Raw genomic sequence first — 20,304 nt, forward strand, 5'->3', positions numbered from 1 at the left:
ATATTCAACAGGATCATCCAGGAAGATGAAGATACTGGTGAGAAGTTATGTCTGGTGGCCAGGTTTGGAAGCAGACATAGGTGCTTTGGTGGGCAGACCCCACAGTGGCAAAAAGGACAAAAATTACTGCCAGTGGCCCCTCCCAACATTCATGAGAATCATCGGGTAAACCCTGGACTTGCTGATATATGTCGACTATGCTGGTCCTTCTGAGGGCTCAACATTCTGAGTCATTGTAGACGCCCATTAAAAGCGGTTGGTCATGCATAGACTTAATTAGTCAAACATGGGGACGATGATTGAGAAGCTAAAAACATCTTTTGCAATACATGGGCTCCTAGAAGTGTTCATCACAGACAATGGGCTATTATTTACTCGCAGGGACCTTGAATATTTTCTAAAATCGAATGGCAATTGGCACATAAGGACAGCTCCATACCATCCATCATCCAGTGGTCTGGCAGAAAAAGCAGTCCAAACTTTGAAGGCAGGCTGAACGAAGAAGCCAACAGCTTCACTCAATACGAAACTGTTCAGTTACAATTTGATTATTGGACTGTGCCTCATACAACTACAGGGATAGTTCCAGCAAAGTTGCTAATGGGGAGAAGACTCCACATTTGATCTTCCTGGACCTGGGGGGCAGGGAAGAGATGAAACAGCATTAAGAAGGCTGGCCACAAGACTCCTTTAAGCAAGAGTGACAATTTACTTCAGGATATGACGTTTGGTATTAACTATGGCCTTGCATACCTAAGAGGCATGGTCAACACAAGGTCCTGTGACATATAAAGCTCGGGTCGGTAAGGCAGTCCTAAACAAGCATGTGGACCACATGCAAGCTAGAAACACGGAAAAGGGGCAGGAACAAAATATGCCCGGCCCTCAGAGCAGCCAGAAAGGCTGCCAGAACCTTTGGGTTCTTCTCCTCTGTCAAACATTGAAGAAACCTTGGATTCTGAGATGGACATGGCAGATGTTGCAGCCTCAATACCTTTACCACCTGAAGGGGAGGATGAATTTCCTCCAAGAAACTCAAGATGCAAGAGACAGACTCCCATCCAGTACACGTCGCCTATATCCAAGGCTGGGCCATAAGGACCAGACTCAGTGTAAAAATGCCCATGGAGATGCTACAAGAAAAAGAACACACCTATATTCCCGGACATAGAGGGAGAGGGATTTGGTGATTGTAAGAAGGTCAGCAGGTGGACCTCAGAGTATGAGGTCCATGATTGTGGCTGTTAATCTGGTCCAATCAGGGAGCCAAGGCTGCCAGATCTAAACAGAAATGTCAGAGGCTCTGAGGAAGCTGAACCAATGTCAATTATTATGCACATGTAAATAAAGGGTGACTTGGTGACAGGATGCCAGTCAACCACAAAGGGCAATTTCTTTTTCAGACACTTTATCAGATAATAACAAACTTTTCCTCAACATAGTAAAGTTGTGTTGGTGAAATTGTGGCGAAATAGCCCAGGGCCTGAACGGCTAGGCCCAAAACCAGAATGGGCAATTTTTGAGCAGCCAGGCTCAATGGAACTTTCAGGACAAGTCAAGAACAAAGCATCTGCACAAGTCAAAGGCAGGCAAAGACAAGTCTGGGACCTGCCCTGGAAAGCAAGATTGATTTCTGTATTGGAGTATGACAGGCAGACTCGTCAGAGCCCAGATTTCTGCCATGGCCATGGGTGAGGAGTGGGACATGCTCTTGACACATCAGGAGATGGATGCCGAGGGCAGCCCTAGCGTCATTTATTAATGGAATGAGGGATCCCATTGGATGCTGTGACCTTGATCTGGAAGATTGATTGGCTGGGAGCCAGAGAACATTCTGCATAGTAGAGTGTAAGAATTGATAATTTTGAAAGAACAGGATTATAGATAATATTCAGCATGTTAATGTATTTTGCGAGTAGAATTACGTGAATTGCAAATTGCCTCTGACCATTTTGTTTGTTTCATAAGTACAGTACCCACGTAAAAAGAAGTTTACCTAGAAACTGATTGAAGTGACCAAAGTACAGACAACAAGATCATAATTTAAAATTTGATGCCAGCTCAGTTAGGAAGAACAATTGCATATAAAGGATAGTGGAAAACAGAAACTCATTCTGTCAAAAGCTCATGGATGCTGGATAAGTTAAAGCTTTCAAGATTTGTGGTCAATAGATTGTTGTTGGGCAAGTTGTGTAAATGAAACGCAAGTCCATTTGATCACAACAATTTTCTTCCAAATTTGCACTTGACAAGGTATCCAATTGTCTTTCTCGTGTGGTGTGAAGTATCTTCAATTTATCCAACTGTAACATTAAACTCCAATGACAGTCTTAGCAAATTATTCAGCAAACTCTTGATTGGCCAGCACCTATGGGACCAGCAGTGTACTGGTTGGTCAAATATTCTAAATAAACAAGAGGTACGCATAAGTGCAGTGAACCCTCATCAAACAAAGCTTTGAGATCTCAACATCCCTCAAATACTTTCCAAAAACATCATTGCACCTCCTTAAATCAATGTAAAAACACACAGTAAGTAATAGAAACATAATGCACATCCCTGTTATACTTTCGCTTACTGAATAAATACATGGACCATGGTTAAACACAGAATTATAGGTAAACAACTTGTGTTGGTTCATCAATAGTGTTAGTTGATTAAAGCACCAGTTAAAACAAAGTTTGCCATATTTAAACATTCCGGGGAGGTTACAGAATTGTGATCTGTATTAATAATTCTCAGCAAGATGTTGGATTTGTAGACTTCAGAGGTTTCGTCATGGCAGAGCCAATATCAGGCTCAGTGTCTCTTTCTCTACTGTTAAATATTTATGTTGATGCACATTTAATTTGCATGAAAAAGGATGACTGGTCATTTGATCCGAATCTTGTTTTCCTGTAATAAAAGAGCACCCACATCGATGTCGTTGGGATCAATTGCTAGTTCAAATGGCTTATCTTGTTTTGGAGCTGATTGACCCATGCAGTAGTAAGCATAGCTTTCAAATTGTCAAAGGCAGTCAGTCACTTTTTTTGTCCATTTAAATTTCATGATTTTCTTTAACATGCTTGTCAAACGAGACACTAAAGCGTTGAAAGTCAATATGAATAACAAGAAAGATCCAAGAGAGCCCTTTTTTTTTGATTCTTGGACACTACTTGACTTCATCCCACACTGTGGTCCAATAAGTTATTTTGATAAATTTATTGTAAATAAGATTATGACTAAATCCACTTTTGTAACCAGTTAAAATTTGTTCAAGTGTTCTGAATGTTCTTTCGAAGTTTAGCTAAGCAAACCAACACATACAGTACAGTTGCATAACCTTGTTGGTTAATCATTGAAAGGTCACTGATGCATTTTTCATTTCAAGTGGTGTGACTTTACATTGATAACACCCAGCTGGTGTTTACAAAGGCTCATATTTCTTTGGCTCTATCAGTCAATGAAGCTTGCCAATTTCCTTTTAAGAAGTTAATTCTTGCAACCAGCTATGCCTGTCTAATCTTCATAATACAACCTTTTAATCATCGAATTAGACATAACTCCACCTTTGTTAGCACAGTTGACTTTGTAATAATTAATACGTAATATTTGTGTTCCATCTGGTTTTTTTGTGCCACTACGATATATGAGTTCCAGTTTCTTGGACTCAGTTCAATTACGTCATTGTCCATCAGTAATTTACCTTCCTCCCTCGCAAATTAACTTCTCTGGGTTGATTCTGAAAGGATGTAACTGATCCCCTACATTAGCAATATGTATCAGCAAATATATTACTCCTGGCCGACCTTAAGTCACTTCAATAGCTTTCTTGGAGATAGCATAAAAATTCATTTAACTTTTTAAGCACCTCCCTACTATCCAATTTAGTGACTGAAGAGTCAATGTTTGAATTTTAAATTTCTGATTCATTCTCAAATTGTTCTGTTATTTTTATTTCACTTCACAATAACTTCTATTGTGACTTTCCTCTCTGCAATACTACCATTTTAACACATTACCATGACATAGCCACTGAGATTTTTTTCCTTCAGTCTTCAGTACTCACCAGGTTAATCACATTATTTTCTTTTTGATCTTATATGATCCAATGAACCCTTCTTTTAACCATTCTGCAGCAATAGTTGATAATGCTAACTTTTTGAGTCCCACTGCCTTTGTAAATGCTGGCAAATTTTGCCCTTTTTATCTGCTGTAGTCTGTTTTGCACTTTCAAATTTCTTTTTCACCAATTCACATAACTTCTGTAATTTTTCTCTGAAACGTGAAACATAGATTTGAAATGTTGTCTCTGGCTTTGGGTTACAAAATTTCACTGAGGAAAGTCCTCTCACCTCAAACTCATATATGAGATTAAAGGGACTCGATCCTCACCAGTAGATCCCGAACAGCAAACAGTATCAAGGACATTCCTTTAGATTAATCATTAGGATATTTTTGATAATATACTCTAATCTTTAATCTTTAATGTCATCTTTCCAGTGCTCCTTGAGATTGTGGATGATAAGCTTAAATTGTAAATTGTTTTATTCTCAAACGGTTCATTTTTTAAATACTTTTGACATAAAGTTTGAACCTGGGTCTGTTTGAATGTATTTCTTTGAGCAATCCATGTTTTGTAAAATAATAGATTAACTTTGTTATTTCCATTTTTTGCCATCATTTCCCTAAAGGGATGCCTCAGGAAATCTTATTGAAATATCTATAATTGGATATTTAGGGAGGGCTCCTACATAATCTATTAAGATCCTGCAAAATTGTTCATCAAAAGTTGATATTGGAAATTAATTAAGTTAGATAGTTTATGATTGGTGTTTCCCCTTTCCTGGCATTTATGGCATGTCTGGTAAACTTTCAACACATCCTTATGTAATCAATAGACAATAGAGAATAGGTGCCGGAGTAGGCCATTCTGCCCTTCGAGCCAGCACCACCATTCATTATGATCATGGCTGATCATCCTCAATCAGTATCCTGTTCCTGCCTTATCCCCATAACCCTTGATTCCACTATCCTTAAGAGCTCTATCCAACTCTTTTTCGAAAGTATCCAGAGACTTGGCCTCCACAGCCTTCTGGGGCAGAGCATTCCATCCACCCACCACTCTCTGGGTGAGTAAGTTTCTCCTCAACTCTGTTCTAAGTGGCCTACCCCTTATTTTTAAACTGTGCCCTCTGGTTTGGGAATCATCCTTCAGCGGAAACATGCTTCCTGCCTCCAGAGTGTCCAATCTTTTAATAATCTTATACGTCTCAATCAGATCCCCTCTCAGCCTTCTAAACTCAAGCATATACAAGCCCAGTCGCTCCAATCTTTCAGCGTAAGATAGTCCCCCCATTCCGGGAATTGACCTCGTGAACCTACGCTGCACTCCCTCAGTAGCCAGAATGTCTTTCCTCAAATTTAGAGACCAAAACTGCACACAATATTCCAGGTGCGGTCTCACCAGGGCCCTGCACAGCTGCAGAAGGACCTCTTTGCTTCTATACTCAACTCCTATTGTTATGAAGGCCAGCATGCTATTAGCTTTCTTCACTGCCTGCTGTACCTGCATGCTTGCTTTCATTGGTACACAAGAACACCTAGATCTCATTGTAATTCCCCTTTACCTAACTTGACTCCACTTAGGTAGTAATCTGCCTTCCTGTTCTTGCCACCAAAGTGGATAACCACACATTTATCCACATTAAACTGCATCTGCCATGCATCCATCCACTCACCTAGCCTGTCCAGGTCACCCTGTATTCTCCTCACATCCTCCTCACATTTCACCCTGTCACCCAGCTTTGTGTCATCAGCAAATATGCTAATATTACTTTTAATACCTTCATCTATAACATTAATGTACATTGTAAAAAGCTGCGATCCCAGCACTGAGCCCTGCGGCACACCACTGGTCACCGCCTGTCATTCCGAAAAGGAGCCATTTATCACTACTCTTTGTTTCCTGTCAGTCAACCAATTTTCAATCCATATCAGTATTTTGCCCCTAATACCATGTGCCCTAATTTTGCTCACTAACCTTCTATGTGGGACTTTATCAAAGGCTTGTCTATCTTCAGAGTTACATCCTCAAAATATTCCAGAAGATTAGTCAAGCATGATTTCCCCTTCATAAATCCATGCTGACTCTGACCTATCCTGTTATTGCTATCCAGATGTGCCGTAATTTCGTCCTTTATAATTGACTCCAGCATTTTTCCCACCACTGAGGTCAGACTAACTGGTCTATAATTCTGTTTTCTCTCTCCCTCCTTAAAAAGTGAGACAACATTAGCCACCCTTCAATCTGCAGGAACTGATCCTGAATCTATAGAACATTAGAAAATGATCACCAATGCATCCACAATTTCTAGAGCCACCTCCTTCAGTATCATGGGATGCAGACCATCAGGTCCCAGGGACTTATCAGCTTTCAGACCTAAAAGTCTCTCCAACATCATTTCCTGCCTAATATAAATTCCCTTCAGTTCAGGTCCTTCAGCCACTATTACATCTGGGAGATTGCTCGTGTCTTCCCCAGTGAAGATAGATCTAAAGTACCAATCCTGCCCAATAAGAATGTTTTCATATTTTAATCTGAGTTTTCCTAACATTTATGCGGCCTACCGCTAGCTCGATAACCTGCTGCTTCATGCCAAATGAGCAATGAGGACTGCCTGCAGAAGGAATGTCCTGAAGTAAAGGGGTTAATTGCAGAACAGGCTATTTCAAACGAACAACTAGCTTTAAATGTAGCAAGGAACAGGGGAGCTACCTCTGATAAGAAGGCAAATAGACTTAAGACTTCCAAAAGTGTAATCAATGTTGGGGATGTAAGAATCTAAAGGATTATCAATAATGTCACACCACAAACTTAAAAGAGAGAAATCATGTAAGAATCCAACACCAGAACAATTCAACAGCAAAATTTCAAAGGACGTCACTGCCTAAGGATCAAACCCTGGACACATTCAGAGACAGTCACTGTTGGTTGGAATTGTACCTAAATTCATCGGTTAATACCCAAGTTGAGTTGTGAAGTTTAATTTGCTTACTTGCATGCGATAAAGTTTAAATTATTATTTCAGTACTTGTGTATCCGTGAGATTTCTGCATAGGTGGCAAGTTAAAGATAACTTGTGGTGATTTACACATAATGGCTTAGCAGCCAGAAGTAAATTGTGGCCTTTAAATGGTCAATTAAAAGCCTCGTCCTGCTGCCACTGGCATGATGACAGTAAAGCCCATGGGGTCATGGACTTGTGGGACCTCTTGATTGGGCATTTTATTGTCCATGATTCCCTAGGTAGCAAGCACCACTCCAATTGAAAGGGCATTGTCTTGCCCTCAACAACAACTGCACCCTCTTGAAAGAGCCTGCTTAATAGCTCCTTGCTAACTCAACTGACTTCCTTAGGTTTTGGGACCTCTTCCATGATTACTGCTTGTGACTGCTGCAGTTTCAGTGGTCAAACTTGATGCTGTGCTGTGCTGCCAACCCTTTGAATATTCAGCAACTCTTGGAGATAGGAAGTTCTCCTTTAAGGGATAGAGTCTCAACACTGTGCAGTTATTTGATGGGTATAGAACTGAATCAGGAATCCCTGATATGCAGTGGTAGAATTGTCACTGACTTCCAAACTGCTGTCGTGGCCACCATCATTGTGTTAAATTCATGGAGTGACATGTGGCTGAGGAAAAAGCAATAACTGTTGATACTGTTCCTGCTGCTACTGGTACTGCTACTGGCGTTGTTAACAATGGTCCTCTTGTCTCATATTAGCAAATGCTGTGCCCATGCTGCAATGAACATTGATATCAGGGATGTGCAGATCAAAGTGACTGAAATCCAAGATAGGTGATCCAATTCCATGAAGTTGTAGGTTGTGTGCCAAGCAGTATATTCTAGATGCAGAAACTATGGTTACCACCCTCTCACCGAGACAGAGATGCTGCTGTAGTTTTCCCAGTCTGAAAGTTTCCTAGCTAATCAGTTTCACTTAAAAAGTACTCTTTAGGTTATCTTGGTGATTTCCAAGCACTTCAAAAAATGCATGTGCAGGCCTTTAAATCCTGAAATTATTATCTCTTTGAATATTTTAATTCTTTTACCAACTGTTCTACAGGAAATCTCCATTCAGTTAATTAAGAAAATCTGGAATAAAAGTTATATTGACGATGTAACTATTAGAATGTTGTAAGACTCACATGGTTCATTTATACATTTTGGCAAAGAAATTCTGACACCCTGCCCTGGACTGGCCAAATGTGATTACAGCCCACCATAATGTGGTTGACTCTTAAATGCCCTCGAAAATGGTTTTGTAAGCCAGTTAAAGGCAATTGGGGATGATCAATACACACAAATGATGGCTACATCCATGAATGAATGAACAAAAAGAAATTACTTCAAAGCTATTTGATTTCAAAATTTTGGGATTATGATTATTAGGTTTCGGAGGCTGATCTTCCTGACTCAAAGAAAAATTACTATAGGTAATGATATATAACACTGAGATGCTGCAAACAATTAAGAAGGCAAATGACATTTCATCTTCATTACTAAAGGATTAGAGTAGTAATGATGCTTCATTTCAATTGTATAGAATTCCGGTGAGACCACACCTGGAGCACTGTGTACAATTTTGATCCCCTTGCCTAGAAAAGGATTTACCACAGAAGGACAGCAGCAACAACAAGAATTCATCTCTTTGGTTCTTCGAATGGCAGACTGTCCAATGAGGAGACCGAGGCTGTATTGCCTGGAGTTTATAAGAATGAGAAGTGATTGTATTGAAACATATATAATTCATATAGGTCTTGACCGGGTAGACCAGGGATGTCTACAACCAGAGACACAGTGTCAGAATAAAGGGTAGACCATTTCTGAGATTCCAGGAAATTTATTCAATCAAAGGGTAGCAAATCGTTTGGAAATCTCTACCTCACATGCCTTGGAGGCTCAGTTATCAAGTATGCTCATGACAGAAATTAGTAACTTTCTAGATTTTATACGCATCAAGGGATATGACGATAGTCCAGGAAAGTAGCATTGAGGTAGAAGATCAGTCATGGTCTAGTTGAATGGCAGGGCAGGCTTGAGGGTTTGAATGGCCCAGTCCTGCTCTTAATTCCTATGTTCCTATAAGCCAAGCTTTGAAGCCTCCAAAAATGAGATTCAGTTTATGCACTGAGTATAGATAATGGGCACTTCTCAAATTCCCATGCAACTCCACAACACAAACAGCATTGCCTCTTTAATCCCTTGCACTCAGTTACAAGGTAGGGCACAAACTGATGGAGTGGAAAACATTCAACTTATGTACCAAGTATATGCAACATCATGATCTTTATGTTCAGAAAATTGGAACGTCTTAAATCCTGTGATTTATTGTCATTTTGAATGCAAGTCAAATTTTCAAACAATTAATCAGAAATTCCTTCCCCTTCCTTGGTACGTGTGAGCCAGATACTCAAGTTACATTGCTTCTATCCAAACCCGACAGAATGTGAATTTGAATTTGTGACAGAATGTAATGATTCACCATTAGAAACCTCCAGATTACCTTCAGAGAAGGAGATCGTACTTATCATTCTCATTTCTCTTTATTTACAGTTTTCCCCCATCAGACCCTCCAATCTGAAGGCAATCCAAGTCTCATTGGTGACTTCTTCCAATGCTCCAGAAAATGGATTTCCTTCAGTCATGAGAGAAAAGTAATATGTAAGGGTTGCTAATGCCAATCCCATCGTATTTCCATGGAAAATGTTTGCTTGAATCTACTAGATATGAAATAAGTCATTTCTCAAAATCCCTAGAAATCTCAAGACGACATCAATGTTTCTTTTTCCTCACTATTGCATTCAAAAAAACAACTTGTCTCAGGAGCTATGGAGAGCAATCTTGTGATCATTCAATCTTGTGATTATATTTTCGCTACCAACTTGGTGTCACAGGGGAAATTTGGTTTTGACCCCTGTTTGCATTTTAAGGCTGAAAAATATAAGCTTTTCCAAACCATACATATCTGTCAAATTATTTATTGATCTTGACTCTAGTAAACAGATGAAATTTTTATTCCTTTTTCTCCACCCATTTGTTATTTATATTTTACCTCCATCCTCCTATTTCCTGAAGTTGGTGAAAGACAGATTTGTTGAAGATATCACCTTTGTTTCAATCAGCAATACCATTCACTATTAACATCAAAATATCAAACTCTGAGAAAAATCTTAATACCTTTGAAAATATTCTTACATTCAGGACAAATGCAAGTTCTGTTTGAAGTAATCTGTGAGCCCCATTCACCCACACAATCTTCTTGAACACAACACAGTCAGTGGGCCTACAGCTATGGAAAACCTAGCTGTGCTCAGGCAAAAATGGGATCATCCCAAAATCCAAAAAGTAACATCCCAAAATGCAGACATCTCAGATGTTTACATAAAATATAAAACTTGTGGCACAGTGGTGGTATCATTAACTCTGGGTCAAAAGGTCTGAGTTTAAGCTTCACCTAATCCAGAGGTTTGTCATAATGGGTTGATTAAAATAAATGCTCACCACAATCCCCCACCCCCGCCGCCAGGGTTGAAAGGAAACCCCTCTGCAGGAACTGACCACAGCAGTCTCCATGGAGTTGCAAGCAAGCCCCAGTAAAGCCATCCCTCCCTCACTTGCTTTCATGATTGCTGGTGAGAGATCATTGCTTCCATAGATACCCTGCCTCTGACAAGATACCCGGATGTGGTAATAGCAAACTGATTTGGTGATCCTACATTTCACTCTCAGTCTCAGCTTCAAACCTACTGTCTGAAAATGATTAGATGATCCCACCTTATGTCACCCCATTTTGTTTCTCAGACAAAAACTGGGGAAAAAAAATACATCTCACAAACAGCCTGAACAATCTAATTCCTGACGAAGGGCTTATGCCTGAAAAATCAACTCTCCTGCTCCTCAGATGCTGCCTGACCTGCTGTGCTTTTCAAACACCATTATTTTTGACTCTGACTCTCCAGCAAATTGCAGTCCTCACTTTCTTCTAATCTAATATCAGACCATGTAGCTGTTCAAACCTATTACCTGTAAGTATCAAGTTAGCTTATTTCACCCTCACCTGGATTTCACGTTTTGCTTCTTCTGTGGTCAATATCAAGTGCTTTTTGTGCTTCCCTATAATACTGCAAAGACTGCAAATACTTGCATGATCCTGTTTGCAATAGAGCTTGAGAGTTTCTTTGTGCTCTTCACACTTTCGCAAAGGTCTTGCTTCTGTGGGGTCAACCAAGTCATGATCTTTGAGTGATGGTTTCTCACTGTGTGGGCGAAGATGTGTTACGCAGAAGAAAGTCTCACACTGGATACAGCTCATTGCAGCCGGTACATCTTCTTCAAAGCAATAATCACAGACAGTTCTCCTTTCCTGGCATTTTGACAATTTTTCAACATCTTCAGCAAGTTTGCTATTTTTAAGCAGCCGTGGCTTTTCAGCAAATTCAACTTGACATTCAGGACACATATAATTGTCTTCTGGTGACTTGTGCTTCAGGTGATCTTGAATGCATCTGAGGCAGAAGCTATGGTTACAAGTAAGAGTTATCGGGTATGTAAATATCTGCAGACAGATGGAACAAGTAATTTCATCCTTGTAGCTATCGACAGGTTTAAAGTAACCAGCCATTATGACCATATACAAAAATGGAGAGTGCTCAACTATTTATATGAACATGGGTTCTTCCATTTCTCTTTACATTCATTACTTTAATAAAGTATGTCAAAGAATGTCATACTCCAACTGATTTTCTGTAATAATTGCAATAATTACTTTATATGTTTTAAAATCTTTATATTGTCTAAAATATCAAAATAATGGTTTAGCTATGTTCTTCCAAATTTAATGGTATAGTCTGCACATGACTTTCTCCATTTAGATACTGTCAGCAATTGGAAAATTGAACATTATAAATACTTAATACTTATTTTAATTGAATGATATTTAATTAATATGAAATAAGATCCCTTCTTGTTGATTATGCAATTTCTGAAACATAACTGGATGGAATTAAATTGGATGAGAGAGAGGGACAAAGGCACTGGTGAACTGTACAGAGATAATTTAATATTTTGAAATCATTTCTCTTGTGAAATGGACATTTTTTATTCCAGTCAGGAAATGTGTGTTGCTATTTTGCAAAGCGCATTCATGTATAAATTGTATCTAAAGTATGTGTTGGTGGGGGTTTAAATCGATCAACATTAGAAGTACAATCAGGCAGGTACATGAAAACTCCTCTCTGGCCTCTTTTGAGTTAGATTATCTCAGCAAGGTAATCAAATGATACTACAACAAGCCTAATTGGGGTGGCTCAGGACAGGAAAAATTCCCCCTGTTAACTATTCAGTGATAGCGATTGGTGTTGCTGTGAAAATTAATCTATTTTTCCACGTTATTGCATTGCAGTTTGCAAACAGCTATGTATCTGGGTTTGCAGATAATACAAAGTGAGGTGGGAATGTATGCTGGAAAAAGAGAATAAAATGCAATCATGTACACTGCCTTACAATAGTACCTCAGTGACATCCCTTCAATGCAAGCAGACACAATGAAAAGCAAGGTGTTGCACCTATCCCACCGTGACAGTTGGTAGAATTTGAATTAGAAACTCTGGAATTAACAGTCTAATTGTGCCCTTGAAACAATTGCCAAGTGTTGTAAAAATCCATCTGGTTTACTAATATCCTTTAGAGAGGAAATCTTGAATTCTTATCTGATCTGGCCTCCATGTGACTCCAGATCTATCATAATATCATTGACTCTTATTTGTCCTCTGGAAAGGACTAACAAATCACTAAGTTGATCACATTCCTGATGAAGGGCTTTTGCATGAAACTTTGATTCTCCTGCTCCTCAGATGCTGCCTGACCTGTTGTGCTTTTCCAGCACCACACTCTCGACTCTGATTTCCAGCATCTGTAGTCCTCACTTTCTCCAAAACGCTAAGTTGTACTAAACTGCTAAAAATCCTGAAAAGGAATGAAACTGGATAGACCACATAGTCAACAGTAACAAACCTTTGTTGACCCTGGGAGGTAATTCTAAAATTGGGAGAGCTAAACTCTTACTAGTCAAGTAATACCCTGACACAGTTATACCCACTGGCAACCACTATTATCATTGCTGAGTAAGGTCTGTCCCACTAGCAGATCCAGAAGAGAGGTAGATGGGCAAACATAGGTAACCAAGTTAAGGAAATCTCCTGCTGATTTTGTTTTTTGTTGTGAAACCAAAGTTTATTGCCAAATGAGTCACAAAAAAGTAGATTAATGGTGTATTGTGAAGGCAGGAACAGGGTCACAAGGGAAAATATTGTGCTGTTCCAGATTCTCCTTCTCTTACCACCAATGGACAAGATACAGTCAGGGCACAACAGCAAACCACATCCAATATTTGCAATGCAATAACTGATGAAAAAAGGACTCAGCATAAAGCATTTCCAGCACAAAAGACAGCAGCCGAAAAGTCTCATGAGCATGAGCACACAACTCAAAGCTAACCAAATCAAAGATCTACACAGCATGTTTGATAGAGTCATAGAGTTGTACAGTATGGGAACAGATTCTTCAATCCAACTCGTCCATGCCAGATATCCAAAATTAATCTAGTCCCATTTGCCAGCATTTAATCCATATCCCTTTAAACCTTTCCTAGTCATGTACCCATCCATTTGCCTTTTAAATGGTGTAATTGTACCAGCCACCACCAATTCTTCTGGCAGCTCATTCCATACATGCATCACCAAAAGTTGCCCTTAGGTCCCTTTTATATTTTTCCCCTGTCACCCGAAACCAATGCTCTCTAGTTTTACTTTCCTCTACCCTGGGAAAAAAAAACCTTGGCTTTTCACCATATCCATGCCCCTCTTGATTTCATAAAACTCTATAAGGTCACTCCTCGGCCTCCAATTTCCAGGGAAAATCACTCACACCTATTCAGCCTCTCCCTATAGCTCAAACCATCCAAACCCGGCAGCATCCTTGTAAATCTTTCCTGCACCCTTTCAAGTTTAACAACATCATTTTTATAGCAGGGAGACCAGAATTGCACGCAGTATTCCAAAAGTGGCCTAACCAACATCCTGTACAGCCACAACATGACATCCCAACTCCTATACTCAATGCACTGCCCAATAAAGTCCAGCGTATGAAATGCCTTCTTAACTACCCTGTTTAACTGTGACTCCACCTTCTAGGAACTATGCATCTGCCCTCCAAGGTTTCTTTGTTTGGCAACACTCCCCAGGACCCTACAGGTAGGTGTATTAGTCCTGCTCTGATTTGCCCTACCAAAATGCAACACCTCACATTAGTCTAAATTAAACTCCAAGTGCCATTCCACGACCCATTGGCCCATCTCTCCATCTGATCAAGGTCTCATTGTACTCTGAGATAGCCTCCTTCACTGTCCACTACACTGCCTATTTTGCTGTCATTTGCAAATTTACTAACGATTCCTCCAATAATCACATCCAAATCATTGATGTAAATGAAAATAAATAGTGAATCCAGCATCAAACCTAATGGCACACCACTTATCATTGGGCTCCAGTCCGAAAAACAACCATCCACCACCACCCTCTTCCTCCTATCTTAAAGCCAATTTTGTATCCAAATAGCTAGTTCTCTCTGGATTCCATGTGATCTAACCTGGCTAACCAGGCTACCATGTGGATCCTTGTCGAACACCTTGCTGAAGTCTATACAGGTAATATCCACTGCTCTGCCTTCATCAATTGTCTGTCACTTTTTCAAAACCTCAATCAAGTTAGTGAGACAATATTTCCCATACTATCCCTAATCAGTCCTTGCCTTTCCAAATACCTGTAGATCCTGTCCCTCAGTAATTATCCGCCAATGATGTCAGGCTCACTGGTCTATAGTTTTCTGGCTTTTCCTTACCCCCTATCTTAAATAATGGCACCACAATAGCTATTCTCCAATCTTCTGACATCACCCATGACTATCAATGATACAAATATCTCCGCAAGGGCCCCAGCAATCATTTCCCAGCTTCCCACAAAGTTCACCTGATACACCTGATCAGTTCCTGGGGATTTATCCACATTTATGCATTTTAAGACAGCCAGCAAAACCTCCTCTGTAATATGGACACTTTAAGATATCACTGTTTATTTTCCAAGTTCCATATCCTTCTGACTTGAAATAATCATTTAGCATCTCACTCATCTCCTGCAGTTCCATACGTAGACAGCCTTGTTAATCTTTAAGGGGCTCTATTCCCTCCCTTGTTCCCCTTTTATCCTGAATGCCATGGTAGAATCTGTTTGGATCCTCCTTAACCCTATTTGCCAAAACTATCTCATGACCCCTTTTTGTCCTCTTGATTTCCCTCTTGAGAATACTCCTATACTGCCCTTATACTCCTCTAGGGATTCACTCAATCCCAGCTGTCTATACCCACCCTATGCCTCCTTCTTTATTGTGACCAGAAAACGATGTCTCAAATTAGGCCACCATTAGGCTAGAGCCAGTGTGTGAGATATTCATGCAGGCAAAATTCCTAAATTGGTTGCAAGAATTATCAGTTTCTTAAATGCATCAATTTAATTCTTTTCCAGTCAAGTGAAGTCCAGGTATCATTTTAAAAGCCTGCAAGACTGTACTACAGTACTAGTATGAAGTACTGCACCCTTAACTTCCTCTCCTTTTCAGTTAATGATCAGTACTCCACCATGTTGAATGTCATTTGGAGGAAGCACTGAGGGTGGAATGTTTGAGCATGAGACTTCATGGGGTCTGTAATCAATGTTATAGCATCCCAGGGCAACTCTTTGACTGCATACAACTGTGCCACCTTCTCTTTCCTCAATCTGTCCTGCCAAAGGAAAGGGCACAGAATGTACCATGAATAGGAATATCAATGTATATCACCAACAGTAGCCATTTCTGACAGAGTTGGTTGATTCTTAAGGACATTGTTGCGAGACTGAGTCTAGTAGGTGGTGAGGGAAAAACATACTTCACCGCATCCCTATTGGCCTGCCTGCCACAGATGCATTTGTCCATGAAATAATCAATATGAGTCTTTTTGAGATGAAATCCTATCTTCACATTGAGGATACTCTACAGCATGTTAGGTGACACTAGCAGCGTGTGAAATGGGATTGATTTTGAACACATCTAGCACTTCAAAACTAGGCATCCATGAGACAATGTGGGGCACCATAAGCGTAGCTGAACTGTATTCAAAGACAATCAGCATTCTCATGGCCTTACATGTGCCTCCACTCCACCATTACCATGAAGCCTGGTTCAATGAGGTGTACAGGAGGGCATGCCAGGAGCAGCACACACACAATGCTAAAAATGCCAGCCTGGTGAAGCTACCAAACAGGACCACTTGCTTGCCAAACAGCATAAGTTTATAGTAATAGACCGATCTCAGCTCTGGAGTTCTGCTACATCCAGTTATGAATGGTGCTGCACAACTAAACAACTCAATAAATGAAGAGGCGTCACAGCATCCTAATCTTCAATAATGAGGGACTGATCCTGTCAGTGCAAACATTAAAATAATCTTCAGTCAGAAGTGCCAAGTGGATGTTTCACTTCAGCCTCCTCCAGTGGTCCCCTTCATCACAGATGTGAGTTTTCAACCAATTGATTCATTCCACATGATATTAAGATATGACTGAAGGCACAGAATGCTGCAAGGGCAATGGGTCCTGACACTTTTCCAGCAATAGTTTATCTCCAGAACTAGTTACACCCCTAGCAATGTTTTTCCAATATAGCTACAACACTATCATCTAACAGCAATGTGGAAATTTGCCCAGTTATCCTGAATGCACAGAAAGCTGGACAGATCCAATCCATCAATTGCCATTCCATTGGTCTACTTTCTAATATCAGTAAAGTAATGGGAAGGGTCATCAATAGTGTTACCTAGTAGCACTTACATAGCAACACCTACTCATTCACACTTGATTGGGGTTCTGCCAGGACAACTCAGATCCTGACCTCATTAAACCCTTGGTTCAAACACGGACAAAAGAGCTGACTTCCACACATAAAGTAAGAGTAACTGTCTTGACACTAAGGCAGCATTTGATAGAGTGTGGCATCAAGGATTTCTAGTGATGATTGTGCTGTTGGAGATTACTCTTCTTAGATCCAATATATATCTGCAGGGTTTCTTCATGGTAGTGCCCTATGCCCAACTATCTTCAGTTGCTTCATCAATGACCTTCCATCCACCATAAAGTTAGAAGTGAGGATGTTCACTGATGATTACATTGTGTTCCACAACACTCATAACTCCTCCAATACTGAAGCAGTACATTTCCAAATACAGCAGGATCTGGACAATATCCAGACATGGGTCAACAACTGACAAGGAACGCTACCTCTATTTTTATTTCCATTGCCTCAAGGTCTGTATGTGGCAACAGCATCTGGAAATAGAAGCCAAAAAGTTTACACACTGATCAGGTGTGTGGAACTTATAAAGCCACACAGCTTAGAGGGAACTTTCATGTCAGGTAACATTTATGCCATACAAGTGTCAGACCTTTAACCTCTCCAACAAGACAGAATCTAATCATTGCTTCCTAATATTTAATAGCATTACCATCTCTGAATCCCAACCATCACCATTTATTGACTGCATAAAAAACTGGCTATTTTAAAATATAAATATGTTGGCGACAAGAGTAGTTCAGAGGCTAAACATCCTGGAGTGGTAACTCACCTCCTGCTTTCTCAAGAAGGTGCCCACCATCTACAAGGCTCAAGTCAAGGGTGTGCTGGAATAGTCTCCACTTGTCTGGATGAATGCAGCTCCAACAATACTCAATAAACTTAGCAACATCCAGGACAAAGCAGCCCATTAGGTTGGCACCACATCCACAAGCACTCACTCTCTCTACCACTGAAACTCAGGAGCAGCAGTCACAACTCCTCTGAATCTGAAGCAGTCTGCGTCCAAATGCAACACACCTGCGCAATATCCAGACTTGGGTTGACAACAACATGCAGAGCAGAAATTCACCAAATCTCTTTAGACGGTACCTTTCAAATCCACAACCACTACCATCGAGATGGACAAGGACAGCAGATACATGGGACCATCGCCACCTGAAAGTTCCTCTCTTAGGCATTTACTATCCTGGAAATATATCGCTGTTTCTTACTGTCACTGGGTCAAAATCCAGGAACTTTCTCCATAACAGTATTGTGGTATATCTACACCAAATTGACTGCTGAAGTTCGGAAAGGTAGTTTTAACCTTTCATGTCCTAGTAATCAAGAATCTATCTATCTCTTCCTTTAAATTATTTAAATATTTTCTGCATCCACTACCTTTTGAGGAAAGGAATTCCAAAGACTCACAATTCTTTAAGAGAAAAATGTTTCCTCAGCCCCTCCATTTTGAAACCAGAACCATTTGTTCTAGATTCTCTCACAAGACGAAACGTCATTTCCATATACACCTGGTCAAATTCCTTCAGGAGCTTATATGGGATTAATTTTGAACAAGGCTAGCAACTCCAACTTTATTCCATGCTCAGCCACTTTTAGTTAATAAGGCTAGAAAGCCTGGGAGACTCAACCAGTTAACAAAAACCTAAACACAACTTCAGTAAAATAGTTAGATAAGTGAGCTGGCTTCAAAGAGCAGACTGATCCCTTACCTTCCATTCCATCTCCACTAAAACCAAAAATGGAGAAGTTTGAGGCAGGTCGGGTTTGTGATTGAAAGTTCTTACATTTTAAGATTTCTTCCTAAACCATTTTTGGGGAATGAAATATATAAATCATCCCATTTTGAGCAAGTGCTGAGTCCGAAAATAATGCACCTCATAAAGAGAAAAGGTGAGAAACTTAGAAAGTTTGTATTAACTCACCTTTCAACAAATGAGTGTTGACAATGATCTTTATAGAACACCAACCAATGTTTTATTTACACAATGTTGAGCAGGCTTAATGAGTCTGAGGAAAAATAATGTATAAAGTTTTTGTGATGCAGTGGTAGTGTCCCTATCTCTGAGCCGCAAGGTCAGGTTCATGGTCAACCTGCTCCAGAGATGTGTGATATTATCTCTGAATTGGTTGATTAGAAAATATCTACAAAGTTTCAGGATTCCCTTTGAAATATTAATATACTGAAAATTATGCTTGCACCTTGAAAGACAATAAATGAGACAGTTCACTTACTAGAAAGGATGTATGCAAAAAAAAGGAACAAATATCAATAAGACTATGAGAAATAGAACAGAATTAGGCCAATCTGTCCTTTGATAGTGATTGATATGTTTCTCAATCCCATTCTCCTTCCTTCTCTCTATAACCTTTGACCCTTTAGTAATAAAGAATTTATCAATCTGATATAAAAGAGACCTAAGGGACAACTTTTTCACACAGAGGGTGGTACCTATATGGAACAAGGTGCCAGAGGAAGTGGTGGAGGCTGGTATAATTGCAACATTTAAAAGGCATCTGGATGGGTATATGAGTAAGAAGGGTTTGAAAGGATATGGGCCGGATGCCAGTAAATAGGACTAGTTTCGGTTGGGATACCCGGTCAGCATGGACAAGTTGAACTGAAGGGTCTGTTTCCGTGCTGAACATCCCTATGATTGTATGAGTCTGTCTACATTCAATGATTTGGCCTCCAAAGCTTTCTGCAGCCATGAATTCCACAGATTAACCACCCCTTGTCTTAAGAAATTCCTCCTCAGGTCAGTTCTAAAGGGTGGTGCCTTCACTCTGATCTTGTGTCCCCAGGTTCTGGTCTCTCCTACATTTTCTCCATGTCCACTCTACTGAGGCCTCTCAGTACTCTGTAAGTTTCAATGAGATCCTCCTTTTAACCATTTAAACTCCATCAACTACAGACTCATGAATCCTCAACTCATATGACAAGCCCTTCATCCCCAAAATCATCTTGTAAACCTTCTCTGGACTGCCTTCAACACACCAGCTTTGACAAAGGGTCAGTTAGACTTGAAATGTCAACTCTTTTCTCAGATGCTGCCAGACCTGCTGAGATTTTCCAGCATTATCTCTTTTGGTTTTAGATTCCAGCATCCGCAGTAATTTGCTTTTATTTTTTACACCAGCACATCCTTCCTTAGATATGGGGCCAAGAGTGCTCACAATATTCCAAATGTGGTCTGAACGGAGCCTTATACAGCCTCAGCAGTACATCCCTGCTCTTTATTCTGGCCTTCTTGAAACAGAAGCTTTCCTAACTGCCAACTGCTTGTTAACCGTAAGAGAATCAAATGTCCACAAAT

At 40.0% G+C, this 20,304-nt stretch overlaps 1 protein-coding gene across 1 annotated transcript in view; it reads right to left on the reverse strand.

The window, feature by feature from the left end:
- Positions 1 to 11,669, reverse strand: part of LOC122551067 (zinc-binding protein A33-like) — a 58,348-nt gene extending 46,679 nt beyond the window's left edge. Inside the window, exon 1 of the mRNA XM_043692708.1 lies at positions 11,106 to 11,669. Coding sequence (XP_043548643.1) covers positions 11,106 to 11,669 — 564 coding nt within the window. The remainder of the gene's footprint in view (positions 1 to 11,105) is intronic.
- Between the last annotated feature and the right edge of the window lie 8,635 nt (positions 11,670 to 20,304).

Source organism: Chiloscyllium plagiosum, chromosome 6, assembly GCF_004010195.1.
Source record: "Chiloscyllium plagiosum isolate BGI_BamShark_2017 chromosome 6, ASM401019v2, whole genome shotgun sequence".
Classification (NCBI taxonomy): Eukaryota; Metazoa; Chordata; class Chondrichthyes; order Orectolobiformes; family Hemiscylliidae; genus Chiloscyllium; species Chiloscyllium plagiosum.